This window comes from Scyliorhinus canicula, chromosome 16, assembly GCF_902713615.1.
Source record: "Scyliorhinus canicula chromosome 16, sScyCan1.1, whole genome shotgun sequence".
Classification (NCBI taxonomy): Eukaryota; Metazoa; Chordata; class Chondrichthyes; order Carcharhiniformes; family Scyliorhinidae; genus Scyliorhinus; species Scyliorhinus canicula.
In genome coordinates, this window is record NC_052161.1 from 6,294,254 (window position 1) to 6,315,007 (window position 20,754).

General features: G+C 52.6%; 1 protein-coding gene across 1 annotated transcript in view; it reads left to right on the forward strand.

Moving 5' to 3' along the window:
* LOC119979682 (slit homolog 1 protein-like) overlaps positions 1–20,754 on the forward strand; it is a 266,812-nt gene that overhangs the window by 238,454 nt on the left and 7,604 nt on the right. The window contains exons 27-32 of the mRNA XM_038822220.1: positions 375–468; positions 1,552–1,689; positions 5,782–6,019; positions 12,130–12,260; positions 14,800–14,954; positions 18,014–18,302. Coding sequence (XP_038678148.1) covers positions 375–468; positions 1,552–1,689; positions 5,782–6,019; positions 12,130–12,260; positions 14,800–14,954; positions 18,014–18,302 — 1,045 coding nt within the window. The remainder of the gene's footprint in view (positions 1–374; positions 469–1,551; positions 1,690–5,781; positions 6,020–12,129; positions 12,261–14,799; positions 14,955–18,013; positions 18,303–20,754) is intronic.

The following is a 20,754-nucleotide window of genomic DNA, read 5'->3' on the forward strand; positions in this document are numbered from 1 at the left end:
AACCGCCAGATAATCAGGTCTTCCTGACGTTGGCTGAGGGATAGGTATCGCCAGGACAGCTGGGGGAAACTCCCCGGCTCCTCCTCAAAATAGTAGACGTGGAATCCCTTATCTCCATCTGAGGGGGCAGACAGAACTTCAGTTTATCATCTCATTTGGAAGAGAGCATCTGAGACATTTCAGCACTCCCTCGGGGCTGAATTGGGAGAATCTGCATCCTCTTCACGTCAGAGTGGGGTTCTGACTCTGAGATAACGCTGCTACCCAGCTATATCACCGCAGTTCCCCAGCTTACTGACAGGATATGGATGGTGTGTGTCTGAGCTGGGTCCTGACCAAGTGTTACCTTGCTCTCTCTCTCTCTCCCGATGCAGGAGATTTGTGCGAGGAGGTGGTTGACCATTGCACACCCGAATTAAACCCATGCCAACAGGAGTCAAAGTGTGCGGTGACTACTGAAGGACCCAAGTAAGTAACGTATTGGAGCCGCGAAGATCTGACCCAATCACCAACACCAATTGTGTTATTGGGAAGTTAAAGAACAGGATTGATGCAGGTAGTTTCATCAAGTACCGTACAAGTGGGAACAGTGTAGAGGGAGCGTTACTCTGTATCTAACACCGTGCTGTACCTGTCCTGGGAGTGTTTGATGGGGACAGTGTAGAGGGAGCTTTACTCTGTATCTAACCCCGTGCTGTACCTGTCCTGGGAGTGTTTGATGGGGACAGTGTAGAGGGAGCTTTACTCTGTATCTAACCCCATGCTGTACCTGTCCTGGGAGTGTTTGATGGGGACAGTGTAGAGGGAGCGTTACTCTGTATCTAACCCCGTGCTGTCCCTGTCCTGGGAGTGTTTGATGGGGACAGTGTAGAGGGAGCTTTACTCTGTATCTAACACCGTGCTGTACCTGTCCTGGGAGTGTTTGATGGGGACAGTGTAGGAGGAGCTTTACTCTGTATCTAACCCTGTGCTGTACCTGTCCTGGGAGTGTTTGATGGGGACAGTGTAGAGGGAGCTTTACTCTGTATCTAACACCGTGCTGTACCTGTCCTGGGAGTGCTTGATGGGGACAGTGTAGAAGGAGCTTTACTCTGTATCTAACCCCGTGCTGTACCTGTCCTGGGAGTGTTTGATGGGGAGAGTGTAGAGGGAGCTTTACTCTGTATCTAACCCCGTGTTGTACCTGTCCTGGGAGTGTTTGATGGGGACAGTGTAGAGGGAGCTTTACTCTGTATCTAACCCCGTGCTGTACCTGTCCTGGGAGTGTTTGATGGGGACAGTGTAGAGGGAGCTTTACTCTGTATCTAACCCCGTGCTGTACCTGTCCTGCGAGTGTTTGATGGGGACAGTGTAGGGGGAGCTTTACTCTGTATCTAACCCCGTGCTGTACCTGTCCTGGGAATGTTTGATGGGGACAGTGTAGAGGGAGATATACTCTGTATCTAATGGATAGGAGTGTGTAGGTGTGAGGCTGGGCCTTACTCTCTGTCACTGGAACCTGTCCAAGTTAATCACAGTCCCTGGTTTGAATCTTGATGTTGTGTTTCTTAGGTGTGAATGCAATTCTGGATATGCCGGAGATAACTGCAGCGTTGCCATTGACAACTGTGACGATCACAAGTGTCAGGGAAGCAGTTTGTGTATAGCTGGGATTGATGGCTATACCTGTTTGTGCTCGGAAGGTTACAGGTGAGTGAGGTAGACAGTTTACAGCTGTGAGTATTGCCAAGCTATCCGAGTCTCACAGCTAGCAGTACATCAGTGGGAATGAATAAAGATTTGGATTTATATATAGTGTCCTTAACAATCCCAGGAAGCCCCAAATCTCTCTGCAGCCAATGAAGTGTAGAGAGTGCGGCAGCCCAATTGTGCACAGCAAGCTCCCACAAACAGCAAGCTCCCACAGACAGCAAGCCCCTACAAACAGCAAGCGCCCACAGACAGCAAGCCCCCACAGACAGCAAGCTCCTACAGACAGCAAGCCCCTACAGACAGCAAGCCCCTACAGACAGCAAGCTCCTACAGACAGCAAGCGCCCACAAACAGCAAGCTCCCACAGACAGCAAGCGCCCACAAACAGCAAGCTCCCACAGACAGCAAGCTCCCACAAACAGCAAGCTCCCACAAACAGCAAGCTCCCACAGACAGCAAGCCCCCACAGACAGCAAGCTCCCACAAACAGCAAGCCCCCACAGACAGCAAGCCCCCACAGACAGCAAGCTCCCACAAACAGCAAGCTCCCACAGACAGCAAGCCCCCACAAACAGCAAGCTCCTACAGACAGCAAGCCCCCACAGACAGCAAGCTCCCACAGACAGCAAGCCCCCATAGACAGCAAGCTCCTATAAACAGCAAGCTCCCACAGACAGCAAGCCCCCACAGACAGCAAGCTCCCACAAACAGCAAGCTCCCACAGACAGCAAGCCCCCACAAACAGCAAGCTCCTACAGACAGCAAGCCCCCACAGACAGCAAGCCCCCACAGACAGCAAGCTCCCACAGACAGCAAGCCCCCACAAATAGCAAGCTCCCACAGACAGCAAGCTCCCACAGATAGCAAGCTCCCACAGACAGCAAGCTCATACAAACAGCAAGCTCCTACAGACAGCAAGCTCCCACAGACAGCAACCTCCTACAAACAGCAAGCTCCTACAGACAGCAAGCTCCTACAAACAGCAAGCTCCTACAGACAGCAAGCTCCTACAGACAGCAAGCTCCCACAGACAGCAACCTCCTACAAACAGCAAGCTCCTACAGACAGCAAGCTCCTACAAACAGCAAGCTCCCACAGACAGCAAGCTCCCACAGACAGCAACAAACAGCAAGCTCCCACAAACAGCAAGCTCCTACAGACAGCAAGCTCCTACAAACAGCAAGCTCCCACAGACAGCAAGCCCCCACAGACAGCAAGCTCCCACAGACAGCAAGCCCCCACAAACAGCAAGCTCCTACAGACAGCAAGCTCCCACAGACAGCAACAAACAGCAAGCTCCTACAGACAGCAAGCTCCTACAGACAGCAAGCGCCCACAGACAGCAAGCTCCTACAGACAGCAAGCTCCTACAAACAGCAAGCTCCCACAAACAGCAAGCTCCTACAGACAGCAAGCTCCCACAGACAGCAAGCTCCTACAAACAGCAAGCTCCTACAGACAGCAAGCTCCCACAAACAGCAAGCCCCCACAGACAGCAAGCTCCTACAGACAGCAAGCTCCCACAGACAGCAAGCTCCTACAGACAGCAAGCTCCCACAAACAGCAAGCCCCCACAGACAGCAAGCTCCTACAGACAGCAAGCTCCCACAGACAGCAAGCCCCTACAGACAGCAAGCTCCTACAGACAGCAAGCTCCCACAAACAGCAAGCCCCCACAAACAGCAAGCTCCCACAGACAGCAAGCTCCCACGGACAGCAAGCTCCTACAGACAGCAAGCTCCTACAAACAGCAAGCTCCCACAAACAGCAAGCTCCCACGGACAGCAAGCTCCTACAGACAGCAAGCCCCCACAAACAGCAAGCTCCCACAGACAGCAAGCCCCCACAAACAGCAAGCCCCCACAAACAGCAACAAACAGCAAGCTCCCACGGACAGCAAGCCCCCACAAACAGCAAGCTCCTACAGACAGCAAGCTCCCACAGACAGCAAGCTCCCACAAACAGCAAGCTCCTACAGACAGCAAGCTCCCACAGACAGCAAGCCCCCACAAACAGCAAGCTCCTACAGACAGCAAGCCCCCACAGACAGCAAGCTCCTACAGACAGCAAGCTCCTACAGACAGCAAGCTCCTACAGACAGCAAGCTCCTACAGACAGCAAGCTCCTACAGACAGCAAGCCCCTACAGACAGCAAGCCCCCACAGACAGCAAGCTCCTACAAACAGCAAGCCCCCACAGACAGCAAGCTCCCACAGACAGCAAGCTCCCACAGACAGCAAGCTCATACAAACAGCAAGCTCCTACAGACAGCAAGCCCCTACAGACAGCAAGCCCCCACAGACAGCAAGCCCCCACAGACAGCAAGCCCCCACAGACAGCAAGCTCCTACAAACAGCAAGCTTCCATAGACAGCAAGCTCCTACAGACAGCAAGCTCCCACAGACAGCAAGCCCCCACAGACAGCAAGCTCCCACAGACAGCAAGCCCCCACAGACAGCAAGCTCCCACAGACAGCAAGCCCCCACAGACAGCAAGCCCCCACAGACAGCAAGCTCCTACAAACAGCAAGCTCCCACAGACAGCAAGCTCCTACAGACAGCAAGCTCCCACAGACAGCAAGCTCCTACAAACAGCAAGCTCCCACAGACAGCAAGCCCCCACAAACAGCAAGCTCCCACAGACAGCAAGCCCCTACAGACAGCAAGCTCCCACAGACAGCAAGCCCCCACAGACAGCAAGCCCCCACAGACAGCAAGCTCCTACAGACAGCAAGCTCCCACAGACAGCAAGCTCCCACAGACAGCAAACTCCTACAGACAGCAAGCCCCCACAGACAGCAAGCTCCTACAGACAGCAAGCTCCCACAAACAGCAAGCCCCCACAGACAGCAAGCCCCCACAAACAGCAAGCCCCCACAGACAGCAAGCCCCCACAGACAGCAAGCTCCCACAGACAGCAAGCCCCCACAGACAGCAAGCTCCTACAGACAGCAAGCCCCCACAGACAGCAAGCCCCCACAGACAGACAGCAAGCCCCCACAGACAGCAAGCTCCCACAGACAGCAAGCTCCCACAGACAGCAAGCTCCCACAAACAGGAAGGTGACACTGACCAGTGGATGTGGTTTAGTGATGTTGGGTAAGGGATGAATATTGGCACCTTGCAGAACTCCCCTGGATCTGAAGGATTTACTGCCTGTGAGCTGGTAGGATGGACTTGTTTAACATCTCACCCAAACAGCATCTCAGACAGTACAGCACTCCCTGCATTGCCACATCCGTCTGCATTTTGCGTTCAACGCTCTGGGGTCTCACTCTGACGGGTGGGAAGCTGCCCACGGAGCCTCGGGAAGCTCAAGGTGAGAGTGGCGATCGAGATGTTACAACAGCCCGTAACTTCCTCAGACCCGGGGGGGGCACAATCAGATCAGGTAGAAAGTGGGGAAAGGTCAGTCGGGCAGGGTGGGGGGAGAGGTCAGACCCGGGGTAGGGGGGGGGGGTCAGACCCGGGGGTGGGGGGGGGGGGGGTCAGACCCCGGGGGGGGGGGGGGTGGCACAATCAGTTCAGGTAGAAAGTGGGGAAAGGTCAGTCGGGCAGGGTGGGGGGAGAGGTCAGACCCGGGGGTGGGGGGGGGGGGGGTCAGACCCCGGGGGGGGGGGGGAGGGGGGTGGCACAATCAGTTCAGGTAGAAAGTGGGGAAAGGTCAATCGGGCAGGGTGGGGGTCACACCAGCAGGGAGGGTCTTGCCAGGAACAGGGTTCGGATTGGACAGTGGGGGTCGTGTCGGCCCAGAGTGGGGATAGGGGGTTCAGGTGGTGTGAGTGTGGTGTGGTGGATCCCCTGGGTGGGGGTGGGGGGGGGGGGGGGGGTGAATATGGAGATAGGGAGAAGAGAGTCAATGGAGGGGTTTGAGCTCAAGGTTAAGAATATTAGAAAATTAATCGCCATTCAGCATCAAGTCTTCACAAAGGAACACTTGCATGACGTCTGATTCAACCAGTGGGGCTGTATCCCAGGCAGCAGGATGGAAATGATAGTTGGGAAGCAGTTTTTAGGGGAAATGTGTTTTGATCAGCCCCAGTCTGACCAATGCCTCTCTTTCTCTCTGTGTCTCTCTGCCTCCCCCCAGTGGCCGTTTCTGTGAGCTCCCTTCCCAGGCACCTCCGGTGACTGCCCAGTGCCAACTGCAGGATTGTCTCAACGGTGGGCAGTGTGTCAACATTGGGCCCCGTGCCCTGTGCCAGTGCCTCCCCGGCTTCGGAGGGGCGCGGTGCGACAAGCTGGTCAGCGTCAATTTCGTGGACCGGGACTCCTACCTCCAGTTCACGGAGCTCAAGAACTGGCCTCGTGCCAACATCTCGCTACAGGTGAGTATGAGGGGGAGAGACGCTGAAATATTCTACCCCAGACAGTGTGAAGGGGAGAGACGCTGAAATATTCTACCCCAGACAGTGTGAAGGGGAGAGACGCTGAAATATTCTCCCCCAGACAGTGTGAAGGGGAGAGACGCTGAAATATTCTTCCCCAGACAGTGTGAAGGGGAGAGACGCTGAAATATTCTACCCCAGACAGTGTGAAGGGGAGAGACGCTGGAATATTCTACCCCAGACAGTGTGAAGGGGAGAGATGCTGAAATATTCTACCCCAGACAGTGTGAAGGGGAGAGACGCTGAAATATTCTACCCCAGACAGTGTGAAGGGGAGAGACGCTGAAATATTCTACCCCAGACAGTGTGAAGGGGAGAGACGCTGGAATATTCTACCCCAGACAGTGTGAAGGGGAGAGACGCTGAAATATTCTACCCCAGACAGTGTGAAGGGGAGAGACGCTGAAATATTCTACCCCAGACAGTGTGAAGGGGAGAGATGCTGAAATATTCTACCCCAGACAGTGTGAAGGGGAGAGACACTGAAATATTCTACCCCAGACAGTGTGAAGGGGAGAGACGCTGAATTATTCTACCTCAGACAGTGTGAAGGGGAGAGACGCTGAAATATTCTACCCCAGACAGTGTGAAGGGGAGAGATGCTGAAATATTCAACCCCAGACAGTGTGAAGGGGAGAGACGCTGAAATATTCTACCCCAGACAGTGTGAAGGGGAGAGACGCTGAAATATTCTACCCCAGACAGTGTGAAGGGGAGAGACGCTGAATTATTCTACCTCAGACAGTGTGAAGGGGAGAGACGCTGAAATATTCTATCCCAGACAGTGTGAAGGGGAGAGACGCTGAAATATTCTACCCCAGACAGTGTGAAGGGGAGAGACGCTGAAATATTCTACCCCAGACAGTGTGAAGGGGAGAGACGCTGAAATATTCTACCCCAGAAAGTGTGAAGGGGAGAGACGCTGAAATATTCTACCCCAGACAGTGTGAAGGGGAGAGACACTGAAATATTCTACCCCAGACAGTGTGAAGGGGAGAGACGCTGAAATATTCTACCCCAGACAGTGTGAAGGGGAGAGACGCTGAAATATTCTACCCCAGACAGTGTGAAGGGGAGAGACGCTGAAATATTCTACCCCAGACAGTGTGAAGGGGAGAGACGCTGAAATATTCTACCCCAGACAGTGTGAAGGGGAGAGACGCTGAAATATTCTACCCCAGACAGTGTGAAGGGGAGAGACGCTGAAATATTCTACCCCAGTGTGAAGGGGAGAGACGCTGAAATATTCTACCCCAGACAGTGTGAAGGGGAGAGACGCTGAAATATTCTACCCCAGTGTGAAGGGGAGAGACGCTGAAATATTCTACCCCAGACAGTGTGAAGGGGAGAGACGCTGAAATATTCTACCCCAGACAGTGTGAAGGGGAGAGACGCTGAAATATTCTATCCCAGACAGTGTGAAGGGAGAGACGCTGAAATATTCTACCCCAGTGTGAAGGGGAGAGACGCTGAAATATTCTACCTCAGACAGTGTGAAGGGGAGAGACGCTGAAATATTCTACCCCAGACAGTGTGAGGGGGAGAGACGCTGAAATATTCTACCCCAGACAGTGTGAAGGGGAGAGACGCTGAAATATTCTACCCCAGACAGTGTGAAGGGAGAGACGCTGAAACATTCTACCCCAGTGTGAAGGGGAGAGACGCTGAAATATTCAACCCCAGACAGTGTGAAGGGGAGAGACGCTGAAATATTCTACCCCAGACAGTGTGAAGGGGAGAGACGCTGAAATATTCTACCCCAGAGAGTGTGAAGGGGAGAGACGCTGAAATATTCTACCCCAGTGTGAAGGGGAGAGACGCTGAAATATTCAACCCCAGACAGTGTGAAGGGGAGAGACGCTGAAATATTCTACCCCAGACAGTGTGAAGGGGAGAGACGCTGAAATATTCTACCCCAGAGAGTGTGAAGGGGAGAGACGCTGAAATATTCTACCCCAGTGTGAAGGAGAGACGCTGAAATATTCTACCCCAGGCAGTGTGAAGGGGAGAGACGCTGAAATATTCTACCCCAGACAGTGTGAAGTGGAGAGACGCTGAAATATTCTACCCCAGTGTGAAGGGGAGAGACGCTGAAATATTCTACCCCAGACAGTGTGAAGGGAGAGACACTGAAATATTCTCCCCCAGACAGTGTGAAGGGGAGAGACGCTGAAATATTCTACCCCAGACAGTGTGAAGGGGAGAGACGCTGAAATATTCTACCCCAGACAGTGTGAAGGAGAGAGACGCTGAAATATTCTACCCCAGACTGTGTGAAGGGGAGAGACGCTGAAATATTCTACCCCAGTGTGAAGGGGAGAGACGCAGAAATATTCTACCCCAGGCAGTGTGAAGGGGAGAGACGCTGAAATATTCTACCCCAGACTGTGTGAAGGGGAGAGACGCTGAAATATTCTACCCCAGTGTGAAGGGGAGAGACGCTGAAATATTCTACCCCAGACAGTGTGAAGTGGAGAGACGCTGAAATATTCTACCCCAGTGTGAAGGGGAGAGACGCTGAAATATTCTACCCCAGACAGTGTGAAGGGAGAGACACTGAAATATTCTCCCCCAGACAGTGTGAAGGGGAGAGACGCTGAAATATTCTACCCCAGACAGTGTGAAGGGGAGAGACGCTGAAATATTCTACCCCAGACAGTGTGAAGGGGAGAGACGCTGAAATATTCTACCCCAGACAGTGTGAAGGGGAGAGACGCTGAAATATTCTACCCCAGACAGTGTGAAAGGGAGAGACGCTGAAATATTCTACCCCAGACAGTGTGAAGGGGAGAGACGCTGAAATATTCTACCCCAGACAGTGTGAAGGGGAGAGACGCTGAAATATTCTACCCCAGACAGTGTGAAGGGGAGAGACGCTGAAATATTCTACCCCAGTGTGAAGGGGAGAGACGCTGAAATATTCTACCCCAGACAGTGTGAAGGGAGAGACACTGAAATATTCTCCCCCAGACAGTGTGAAGGGGAGAGACGCTGAAATATTCTACTCCAGTGTGAAGGGGAGAGACGCTGAAATATTCTACCCCAGACAGTGTGAAGGGAGAGACGTTGAAATATTCTACCCCAGACAGTGTGAAGGGGAGAGACGCTGAAATATTCTACCCCAGACAGTGTGAAGGGGAGAGACGCTGAAATATTCTACCCCAGACAGTGTGAAGGGGAGAGACGTTGAAATATTCTACCCCAGACAGTGTGAAGGGGAGAGACGCTGAAATATTCTACCCCAGACAGTGTGAAGGGGAGAGACGCTGAAATATTCTACCCCAGAGAGTGTGAAGGGGAGAGACGCTGAAATATTCTACCCCAGTGTGAAGGGGAGAGACGCTGAAATATTCAACCCCAGACAGTGTGAAGGGGAGAGACGCTGAAATATTCTACCCCAGACAGTGTGAAGGGGAGAGACGCTGAAATATTCTACCCCAGAGAGTGTGAAGGGGAGAGACGCTGAAATATTCTACCCCAGTGTGAAGGGGAGAGACGCTGAAATATTCTACCCCAGGCAGTGTGAAGGGGAGAGACGCTGAAATATTCTACCCCAGACAGTGTGAAGTGGAGAGACGCTGAAATATTCTACCCCAGTGTGAAGGGGAGAGACGCTGAAATATTCTACCCCAGACAGTGTGAAGGGAGAGACACTGAAATATTCTCCCCCAGACAGTGTGAAGGGGAGAGACGCTGAAATATTCTACCCCAGACAGTGTGAAGGGAGAGACGCTGAAATATTCTACCCCAGACAGTGTGAAGGGGAGAGACGCTGAAATATTCTACCCCAGACAGTGTGAAGGGGAGAGACGCTGAAATATTCTACCCCAGACAGTGTGAAGGAGAGAGACGCTGAAATATTCTACCCCAGACTGTGTGAAGGGGAGAGACGCTGAAATATTCTACCCCAGTGTGAAGGGGAGAGACGCAGAAATATTCTACCCCAGGCAGTGTGAAGGGGAGAGACGCTGAAATATTCTACCCCAGACTGTGTGAAGGGGAGAGACGCTGAAATATTCTACCCCAGTGTGAAGGGGAGAGACGCTGAAATATTCTACCCCAGACAGTGTGAAGTGGAGAGACGCTGAAATATTCTACCCCAGTGTGAAGGGGAGAGACGCTGAAATATTCTACCCCAGACAGTGTGAAGGGAGAGACACTGAAATATTCTCCCCCAGACAGTGTGAAGGGGAGAGACGCTGAAATATTCTACCCCAGACAGTGTGAAGGGGAGAGACGCTGAAATATTCTACCCCAGACAGTGTGAAGGGGAGAGACGCTGAAATATTCTACCCCAGACAGTGTGAAGGGGAGAGACGCTGAAATATTCTACCCCAGACAGTGTGAAAGGGAGAGACGCTGAAATATTCTACCCCAGACAGTGTGAAGGGGAGAGACGCTGAAATATTCTACCCCAGACAGTGTGAAGGGGAGAGACGCTGAAATATTCTACCCCAGACAGTGTGAAGGGGAGAGACGCTGAAATATTCTACCCCAGTGTGAAGGGGAGAGACGCTGAAATATTCTACCCCAGACAGTGTGAAGGGAGAGACACTGAAATATTCTCCCCCAGACAGTGTGAAGGGGAGAGACGCTGAAATATTCTACTCCAGTGTGAAGGGGAGAGACGCTGAAATATTCTACCCCAGACAGTGTGAAGGGAGAGACGTTGAAATATTCTACCCCAGACAGTGTGAAGGGGAGAGACGCTGAAATATTCTACCCCAGAGAGTGTGAAGGGGAGAGACGCTGAAATATTCTACCCCAGTGTGAAGGGGAGAGACGCTGAAATATTCTACCCCAGACAGTGTGAAGGGAGAGACGCTGAAATATTCTACCCCAGTGTGAAGGGGAGAGACGCTGAAATATTCTACCCCAGACAGTGTGAAGGGGAGAGACGCTGAAATATTCTACCCCAGAGAGTGTGAAGGGGAGAGACGCTGAAATATTCTACCCCAGACAGTGTGAAGGGAGAGACGCTGAAATATTCTACCCCAGACAGTGTGAAGGGAGAGACGCTGAAATATTCTACCCCAGACAGTCGCAGATGATCTGCTTTTGAATGCATTTGAGACAGAGGTCAATAGAATTTTAGATAGGAACTAGGAACACAAGTCGGCAATTCAGCCCTTCGAGCCTGCTCTGCCATTCAATCAGATCATGGCTGATCTCGTCCTGATCTCAAATCCACCTGTTCTCCATATCCCTTTGACCAGTTTTTAAAAAATAAATTCAGTGTCCCCAATTCTTTTTTTTATCCAATTAAGGGGCAGTTTAGCGTGGCCAACTCACTTACCCTGCACATCTTTGGGTTGAGACCAATGCAGACACAGGGAAAATCACAGAATTTACAGTGCAGAAGGAGGCCACTCGGCCCATCGAGTCTGCACTGGCCCTTTGAAAGAGCACCTTACCTAAGCCCATACCTCCACCCTATCTCCGTAACCCCACCTTAACTTATTTGGACACCAAGGACAATTTAGCACAACCAACCCACCTAACCCGCACATCTCTGGACTTGTGGGAGGAAACCGGAGCACCCGGAGGAAACCCACGCAGACACCGGGAGAACGTGCAGACTCCGCACAGACAGTGATCCAAGCCGGGAATCGAACCTGGGACCCTGGAGCTGTGAAGCCATAGTGCTAACCACTGTGCTGCCTTGCTGCCCTTAACTCATTTCTTTAAATCAAAAATATATCTGTCGCCTTTGTGAAACTATTTAATGATTCCGATTCCACCGCACTATGGGGGCAGCGAGTTCCACAAATTCACCACCCTCTGCGAGAAGTAGTTCCTCCTCATCTCAGATCTAAATCTGCCCCCTCTCAGCCTACAGTGACATGGGATAGTGTGTGGGAAGATGGAGGTAGATCAGGTGTGATCTTAATGAATGCTGGATAGTCTCGAGGGGCCGAATGGCCTGCTCCTATTTCTTAGGTTGACAGGAAAATGGGACTAAAACGTTGTGACAACAGGAAGCACAGCTTACAGACAGGAAGTGTCTACACCAGACACAATAATATGCAAGTGACGCCTTGTTTCCTCAGGTCTCGACTGCGGAAGACAATGGGATCCTCCTCTACAACGGAGACAATGACCACATAGCAGTTGAACTCTATCAGGGTCACGTGCGGGTCAGCTATGACCCAGGAAGTTACCCAAGCTCCGCTATCTACAGGTAATGGGAAGCGGGGCCCCGAGGTTTCGGTATAACCGGTCCTCAACCAGGACCATTCGATCTGCTCCTTCCTTTCTCCAGTAACCTCGCTTCCCATTCTCTCCACCACTCCCTCGCTAGCTGTCCTTTCCGCATCGTGACCAAGTGTCCGTTCTACGTGGGTGAGGCCGGGCAGTGAACACTGGAGGTCAGGAGAGGCGTCCCCATTCCTCCCCGCCAGCTGCCTCCAGAAGGAAGGTCCCACATTGCACACAGCAAAGATGGCGGATGGAGAGTTGCTGCAAGGCACATTTCACACTGTCTCCATGTCCTGAGACACTTTACAGCCGAGTTCTTTATAATGTGTAAATACTGATGTAAAATAGGAAACTGAGTGGCCAATTTACACACAGCAAACTCTTTGGAATGTTAGTTAAAGGATGCGGGTCTTGGGGTACAGGGGGACGCCCCTCCCTCGGAATCAGAAGCTCTGGATTCAAGTCACACTCTGGACTGGCTATCCATGGGCAGTGTGTCCATAATGTGGCCGAATCTTTCCATTACGTCAATGGCCGCTTGTAAGAATAGGAAGTTTCCTGATCAGCCAAAACAGACCCACGGATGGGCAGAGTAACCAACACCCTCATGACGAGAGAGAATTAAAGGATAAATATTGGCCACACCTCCGACAGTCCCGCACTCCCTCAACGAGCACCTCCGACAGTCCAGCGCTCCCTCAGAGAGCACCTCAGACAGTCCAGCGCTCCCTCAGTGAGCACCTCCGACAGTCCAGCGCTCCCTCAGAGAGCACCTCAGACAGTCCAGCGCTCCCTCAGTGAGCACCTCCGACAGTCCAGCGCTCCCTCAGAGAGCACCTCAGACAGTCCAGCGCTCCCTCAGTGAGCACCTCCGACAGTCCAGCGCTCCCTCAACGCTCCCTCAGTGAGCACCTCCGACAGTCCAGCGCTCCCTCAACGAGCACCTCCGACAGTCCAGCGCTCCCTCAGTGAGCACCTCCGACAGTCCAGCGCTCCCTCAGCGAGCACCTCCGACAGTCCAGCGCTCCCTCAGCGAGCACCTCCGACAGTCCCGCACTCCCTCAACGAGCACCTCCGACAGTCCAGCGCTCCCTCAGCGAGCACCTCCGACAGTCCAGCGCTCCCTCAGCGAGCACCTCCGACAGTCCAGCGCTCCCTCAGCGAGCACCTCCGACAGTCCAGCGCTCCCTCAGTGAGCACCTCCGACAGTCCAGCGCTCCCTCAGCGAGCACCTCCGACAGTCCAGCGCTCCCTCAGCGCTCCCTCAGCGAGCACCTCCGACAGTCCCGCACTCCCTGTGAGCACCTCAGACAGTCCAGCACTCCCTCAGCGCTCCCTCAGCGAGCACCTCAGACAGTCCAGCACTCCCTCAGCGCTCCCTCAGCGAGCACCTCAGACAGTCTAGCGCTCCCTCAGCAAGCACCTCCAACAGTCCAGCACTCCCTCAGTGAGCACCTCCGACAGTCCAGCGCTCCCCCAGCGCTCCCTCAGAGAGCACCTCCCACAGTCCAGCGCTCCCTCAGTGAGCACCTCCGACAGTCCAGCACTCCCTCAGTGAGCACCTCCGACAGTCCAGCACTCCCTCAGTGAGCACCTCAGACAGTCCAGCGCTCCCTCAGCGCTCCCTCAGTGAGCACCTCACACAGTCCAGCGCTCCCTCAGCGCTCCCTCGGCGCTCCCTCAGCGAGCACCTCCCACAGTCCAGCACTCCCTCAGCACTCCCTCAGAGAGCACCTCAGACAGTCCAGCACTCCCTCAGCGAGCACCTCAGACAGTCCAGCGCTCCCTCAGTGAGCACCTCCGACAGTCCAGCACTCCCTCAGCGAGCACCTCCGACAATTCAGCACTCCCTCAGTGAGCACCTCCCACAGTCCAGGGCTCCCTCAGAGAGCACCTCCGACAGTCTAGCACTCCCTCAGTGAACACCTCCGACAGTCCAGCACTCCCTCAGTGAGCACCTCCCACAGTCCAGCACTCCCTCAGTGAGCACCTCCAACAGTCCAGCGCTCCCTCAGCGAGCACCTCCCATAGTCCAGCGCTCCCTCAGTGAGCACCTCGGACAGTGCAGCACTCCCTCAGCGAGCACCTCGGACAGTGCAGCACTCCCTCAGCGAGCACCTCCGACCGTCCAGCACTCCCTCAGTGAGCACCTCCGACCGTCCAGCACTTCCTCAGCAAGCACCTCAGACAGTCCAGCACTCCCTCAGTGAGCACCTCCGACAGTCCAGCGCTCCCCCAGCGCTCCCTCAGAGAGCACCTCCCACAGTCCAGCACTCCCTCAGAGAGCACCTCCGACAGTCTAGCGCTCCCTCAGCGTTTCAATCTGAACTTTTGTGCTCAAGTCCTACAACCGTCTAACTCAAAAAGCCAGATCACTGTCCAATGAACCACGTTTGACACCTTACTTTGCTCCAAGTTGTAAATCTGCAGCCTCTGGTGATCGAGACACTGACCGGTTTTCAGGTAGAGGAGGAAAGGGGCGGAATGGTCAGCCAATTTCTCTCTTTCTGTGCATCCTGCAGCCTGGAGACAATCAATGATGGTCAGTTCCACACGGTCGAGATTGTGACATTAGACCAGATGGTCAATCTGTCCATCGATGGTGGGACACCCAAGAGCATGGAGAGCTCCGTCAAGCAGTCAACACTCAACCGCGAGACACCGCTGTACATCGGAGGTACGATGGCAACAGGCCAGGTTGGCTGGCTCACCCCTTCCTCCTCAAACAAACTCACAATTCCTATAGTCAGGAACGTTCTTAAACTTAATTCATTTCACGCTCGGGATGGTGGTCGTCACTGCCAGGGACAGTAATTATTGCCCCCCACTTCCCTTGCCCCTTGAGGAGGACGTGAGGAGCCGCCATCTTGGGTCTTCATCTGGTTGGTAAGGGGTGGTGAGGGATTGATGTACCCGTCAGGTGGCCAATGGAGATTGGCACCAGGGGAGGGTCTGGCAGCAAATCTGTAAGGTGTTGGACTACGGGAATCTGAACCATCCTTTGACCTGAAACGCACAGACACGGATGGCCCAATCACCAGCACACGTTTATTAAGCTCAATTAGCATACACATACTTACAGCCGGACAGTGATCTCTGCCCCAATGTCTCCGGGACGATGTCGGGGTTTTCCTGTTGACCACACTCACCGCGTCTTCGCCAATGATGTCCGAGATTCCGCCCTTTTTACCCCCTCGGCACGCTGCTGGCTTGTCGGACTGGGAGGGTGGCACAGTGGTTAGCACCGCTGCCTCACAGCGTCTGGGGCCCAGATTCAATTCCCGGCTTGGGTCACTGTCTGTGCGGAGTCTGCACGTTCTGCCTGTGTGTGCGTGGGTTTCCTCCGGGTGCTCCGGTTTCCTCCCACAGTCCAAAGATGTGCAGATTAGGTGGATCGGCCATGATAAATTGCCCCTTGGTGTCCAAATTGTGCAGGATAGACGATGGGGCTAGGGCGGGGGAGAGGACTTGGGTAGGGTGCTCTGTTGGAGGGTTGGTGCAGACTCGATGGGCCAAATGGCCTCCTTCTGCACTGTAGGGATTCTATGATACTAACAGGATTAGATTTGAGTGACATCATTGTTCGTCCTGACCACATGATGTCTCAGCAAGATAACATGATTGAATTAGAGCTATTGGACGCAGGCTAATTTGATCTTCTTTATCTTTGCCATTGTTCTTGAAGAAAAACACGTTTCAGCAACATTTAATTAGACAGAGGTCAGAAATCAGTGCCAAATGGCAGAATGAGCAGTTACACGTTGGTGACTTTTCCAGCAAGGTTAATAATCATGCCTCAATGCTTAGCTTTATTCATAAAGGCAAGCCATGAAAATACCCTGAACCCTACAGGCTACGATACAGGTCAGCCATGAACTCTTGGACTGGTGGAGCAGACTCAAGGGGCTGAATGACCTCCTCATTTTTAACATGTTTCCGGGGCCTGTTGCTTGCTTACTACAAAGAACAAAAGAACAAAGAAAAGTACAGCACAGGAACGGGCCCTTCGGCCCTCCAAGCCCGTGCCGACCATACTGCCCGTCTAAACTAAAATCTTCTACACTTCCGGGGTCAGTATCCCTCTATTCCCATCCTATTCATGTATTTGTCAAGATGCCCCTTAAATGTCACTATCGTCCCTGCTTCCACCACCTCCTCCGGCAGTGAGTTCCAGGCACCCAAAACCCTCTGTGTAAAAAAACTTGCCTCGTACATCTCCTCTAAACCTTGCCCCTCGCACCTTAAACCTATGCCCCCTAGTAAGTGGCCCCTCTACCCTGAGGAAAAGCCTCTGACTATCCACTCTGTCTATGCCCCTCATAATTTTGTAGACCTCTATCAGGTCACCCATCAACCTCCGTTGTTCCAGTGAGAACAAACCGAGTTTATTCACCCTCTCTTCATAGCTAATGCCCTCCATACCAGGCAACATCCTGGTAAATTTCTTCTGCACCCTCTCTAAAGCCTCCACATCCTTCTGGTAGTGTGGCGACCAGAATTGAACACTATACTCCAAGTGTGGCCTAACTAAGGTTCTATACAGCTGCAACATGACTTGCCAATTCATATACTCAATGAAGGCAAGCATGCAGTATAAACATTAAGGCACCAACCACACACAAGTGATTGTTCAACACAAAAATACGACAGGTTCATTTCTGAAGGATGTTGGTGACAGTATTGATCGCAGATGTCGAAGTTGGCAGCTTCATCAGAATCATGTGCTTCGTTTCCTCTCGTGATGGATACAGAAAACATCAGCACATTCACTGAAAGGTGCACCGCAACAAGGTAGTATAATAAATAATTGGCGATAGCCCTAAAAGGGATATTTATACATTCGTCCAAGAAAAATTTCACCTCCTTGTGCTCGAAAGAAGATAAGAAATGGGAGCAGTAGGCGGCCATTTGGCCCCTTGAACCTGCTCCACTGTTTAATAAGATCATTAACTCTGCCCGCTGCCCAGAATCCCTTCCAGTCCAAAAATCGATCATTCTCAGCCTTGACTCATGAACATCCGTCGAACTCAAAGATTCACAACCCAGAGTGAAGCAATTTCTCCCCATCTCAGTCCTAACTGACCCCAACCTACCCCTGAATCCGGAGACTGAACCCTAAACTCTCCAATCAGAGGAAGCAGCGCCGACTCCATCTTTAAGAATATATAGGCTCGGTGAGGTGAGTCACCTGGAGGGTAAAGCCGCCACAGTCCCAGGTGACCATCGGCTGCTTTCCCCCTTTTTTTGTTTTTAATTAAGAGTATCCAATTAATTTTTTCCAATTAAGGGGCAATGTAGCGTGTCCAATCCACCTAGCCTGCACATCTTTGGGTTGTGGGGGTGAAACCCACGCAGACACGGGGAGAATGTGCAAACTCCACACGGACACTGACCCAGAGCTGGGATCGAACCTGGGACCTCGGCGCCGTGAAACAGCAGTGCTAACCACTGCGCCATTGTGTTGCCCTAGGCTGCTTTCCCCTTTGAGGGGGAGAGCTGACTGGTGGTGACTTAACCCGAGGTCACCACAGGGGCAAAGTTGAGAACATGAATAATGTCAGCAGGCACGGGAATCGAACCCACGATGCTGGACCCGCTCTGGATTACGAACCAGCCATCCCGCCTACTGAGCTAAACTCCTGACAAGTAGAGTTGCAATTTACCAGTTCTTAAAGCAGTTGTGTTTCTGTTCCCTTTCCCCCTCCCCCCCCCCCCCCCCCCCCCCCCCGTGCCCAGGGATGCCCGTCGATGTGAATTCCGCAGCGTTCCGGCTCTGGCAGATCCAGAATGGATCCAGCTTCCACGGGTGCATCCAGAACCTATACATCAACAACGAGCTCCAGGACTTCACCAAGACTCAGATGAAAGCTGGCGTGGTGCCTGGCTGCGAGCCCTGCAGAAAGATCATCTGCCTCCACGGCATCTGCCAACCCCGCACAGACTCTGAGCCGGTCTGCCACTGTGAACGGGGCTGGATGGGGCCTCGCTGTGACCAGCCACTCGGTGACCCCTGCCTGGGACACAAGTAAGTCAAAGGCCACGACCTGAGACCTGAACCAAACCAACGCCTGTTCATTCATCAGCCCCGCGCTCACTTGACACACACAAGCTCAGAGTTAAGCTACATCTCAGTTTTAAAACTCTCAGTGCGTCACCCTGGCCTCATCTCTGTAACCACCTCCAACCCAAAACCCTCCGAGATATCTTCGCTCATCTATTTCTGACTTCTCCTGCACTAAGATTTGCGCTGCCTCGCCGTTGGTGGCTGTGCCTTCAACCGCCTGAACCTGTCGGCCCCAAGCTCTGCAATTTCTTCCCGGAACTTCGCCCAACTCTTTGTTCCTTTAAGACATTTCTTCTTTCACCAAATGTTTGGTGATCTCTGATATCCCCTGACGAGGCGTGGTGTTAAACATTCAAAGTGCTAACCAATCAGTTCCTCCTTTCCCACAGCCCCTACATTTAAAAAAAAAATACTTTCTCAGACCTCAATCCAAAAGTTACCATTAAAATTTGATTCCACCCCCCCCCCCCCCCCCCCCCAAACCCGGAAAGCACACACTCCAGAAATGTGCGAAAATCTCGGTGAGCTCTCGAGGGAGAGATTTCCCCGTCTCGGGGGCGAGACATTAAAATGTGGCCCCACCTTTTTTCTCAGGTAAGAGTAAAAGATTGTCACAGCAACTATTTTGAAGAGGTGCGGGGTGGTTTCCCCCAGTGTTCGGGAGAATATTATAATTGACATCATTAAATTGATCCGGTCATTATCAGTTTGTGGGACTTGGGCGTCTGCACATTGGCAGCGGTATTCCCGATATTGTGGGCGACAATTGACAAATCGCAGCGTTGGCTGTGTAGCTCTTTGGGACTGACCAAAGGTTTTATATTTTATATACTGTACCCAAGATCACAGTGATTGTTAGATGCAGGTTTGTACGGTGGTGACTGGTTGAAATCATAACCTTGCCCACCAGGGGTCAGTGTTTGCCACCCGTGAACATTTGGACCCCACGTTTGCAGTGTGGAGCAGGTACATTCATAACAAAGTCCTGTTAGCCCCCACCTCCCCTCCCTCAGCCCAAACCCAACACCCCCACATTACTCGCCTGCTAATGGCACCACCCTGTGTGATACTGAGGCTTTGAGACCAGAAGGCTAATTTGATCTCTGCAGAGTTAGTTGAATGAAGTGAAGCTGGCCTCATTAATCTTGGGGACACTGACTCAGGGGAGGGTTTACCACAGGATTCAGCTCCTGATTTTGCCACCTTGGAGTGGGACCAGCCTCAGCCACGATTCACCCCAAGGTCGATCAGCCTGCCACGCTGTCCCCATTCACTGGGGGTACAGCAATGGGGTGCTCATTGAGCCTGGGTGCCATCAGCTCCCAGGAAGGAATCCACAGGGGGAGATGGGAAATTAACGTAATGATCCTTTCAGCTCGTTGTCTTAGAACTTTGGAACATTTACATATTGCGGATACATTTGAGACAGTCACAGAATCAACTCCTTCTCCATTCGCAGCCCTAAAACAAAAGTGTATTGATTCAGAGTAAAGCTCCCTCTACACTGTCCCCATTAAACACTCCCAGGGCAGGTACAGCACGGTGTTAGATACAGAGTAAAGCTCCCCCTACACTGTCCCCATCAAACACTCCCAGGACAGGTACAGCACGGGGTTAGATTCAGAGTAAAGCTCCCTCTACACTGTCCCCATTAAACACTCCCAGGGCAGGTACAGCACGGTGTTAGATACAGAGTAAAGCTCCCCCTACACTGTCCCCATCAAACACTCCCAGGACAGGTACAGCACGGGGTTAGATACAGAGTAAAGCTCCCTCTACACTGTCCCCATCAAACACTCCCAGGACAGGTACAGCACGGGGTTAGATACAGAGTAAAGCTCCCTCTACACTGCCCCCATCAAACACTCCCAGGACAGGTACAGCACGGAGTTAGATACAGAGTAAAGCTCCCTCTACACTGTCCCCATCAAACACTCCCAGGACAGGTTCAGCACGGGGTTAGATACAGAGTAAAGCTCCCTCTGCACTGTCCCCATCAAACACTCCCAGGACAGGTACAGCACGGGGTTAGATACAGAGTAAAGCTCCCCCTACACTGTCCCCATCAAACACTCCCAGGACAGGTACAGCACGGGGTTAGATACAGAGTAAAGCTGCCTCTACACTGTCCCCATCAAACACTCCCAGGACAGGTACAGCATGGGGTTAGATACAGAGTAAAGCTCCCTCTACACTGTCCCCATCAAACACTCCCAGGACAGGTACAGCACGGGGTTAGATACAGAGTAAAGCTCCCACTACACTGTCCCCATCAAACACTCCCAGGACAGGTACAGCACGGGGTTAGATACAGAGTAAAGCTCCCTCTACACTGTCCCCATTAAACACTCCCAGGGCAGGTACAGCACGGTGTTAGATACAGAGTAAAGCTCCCCCTACACTGTCCCCATCA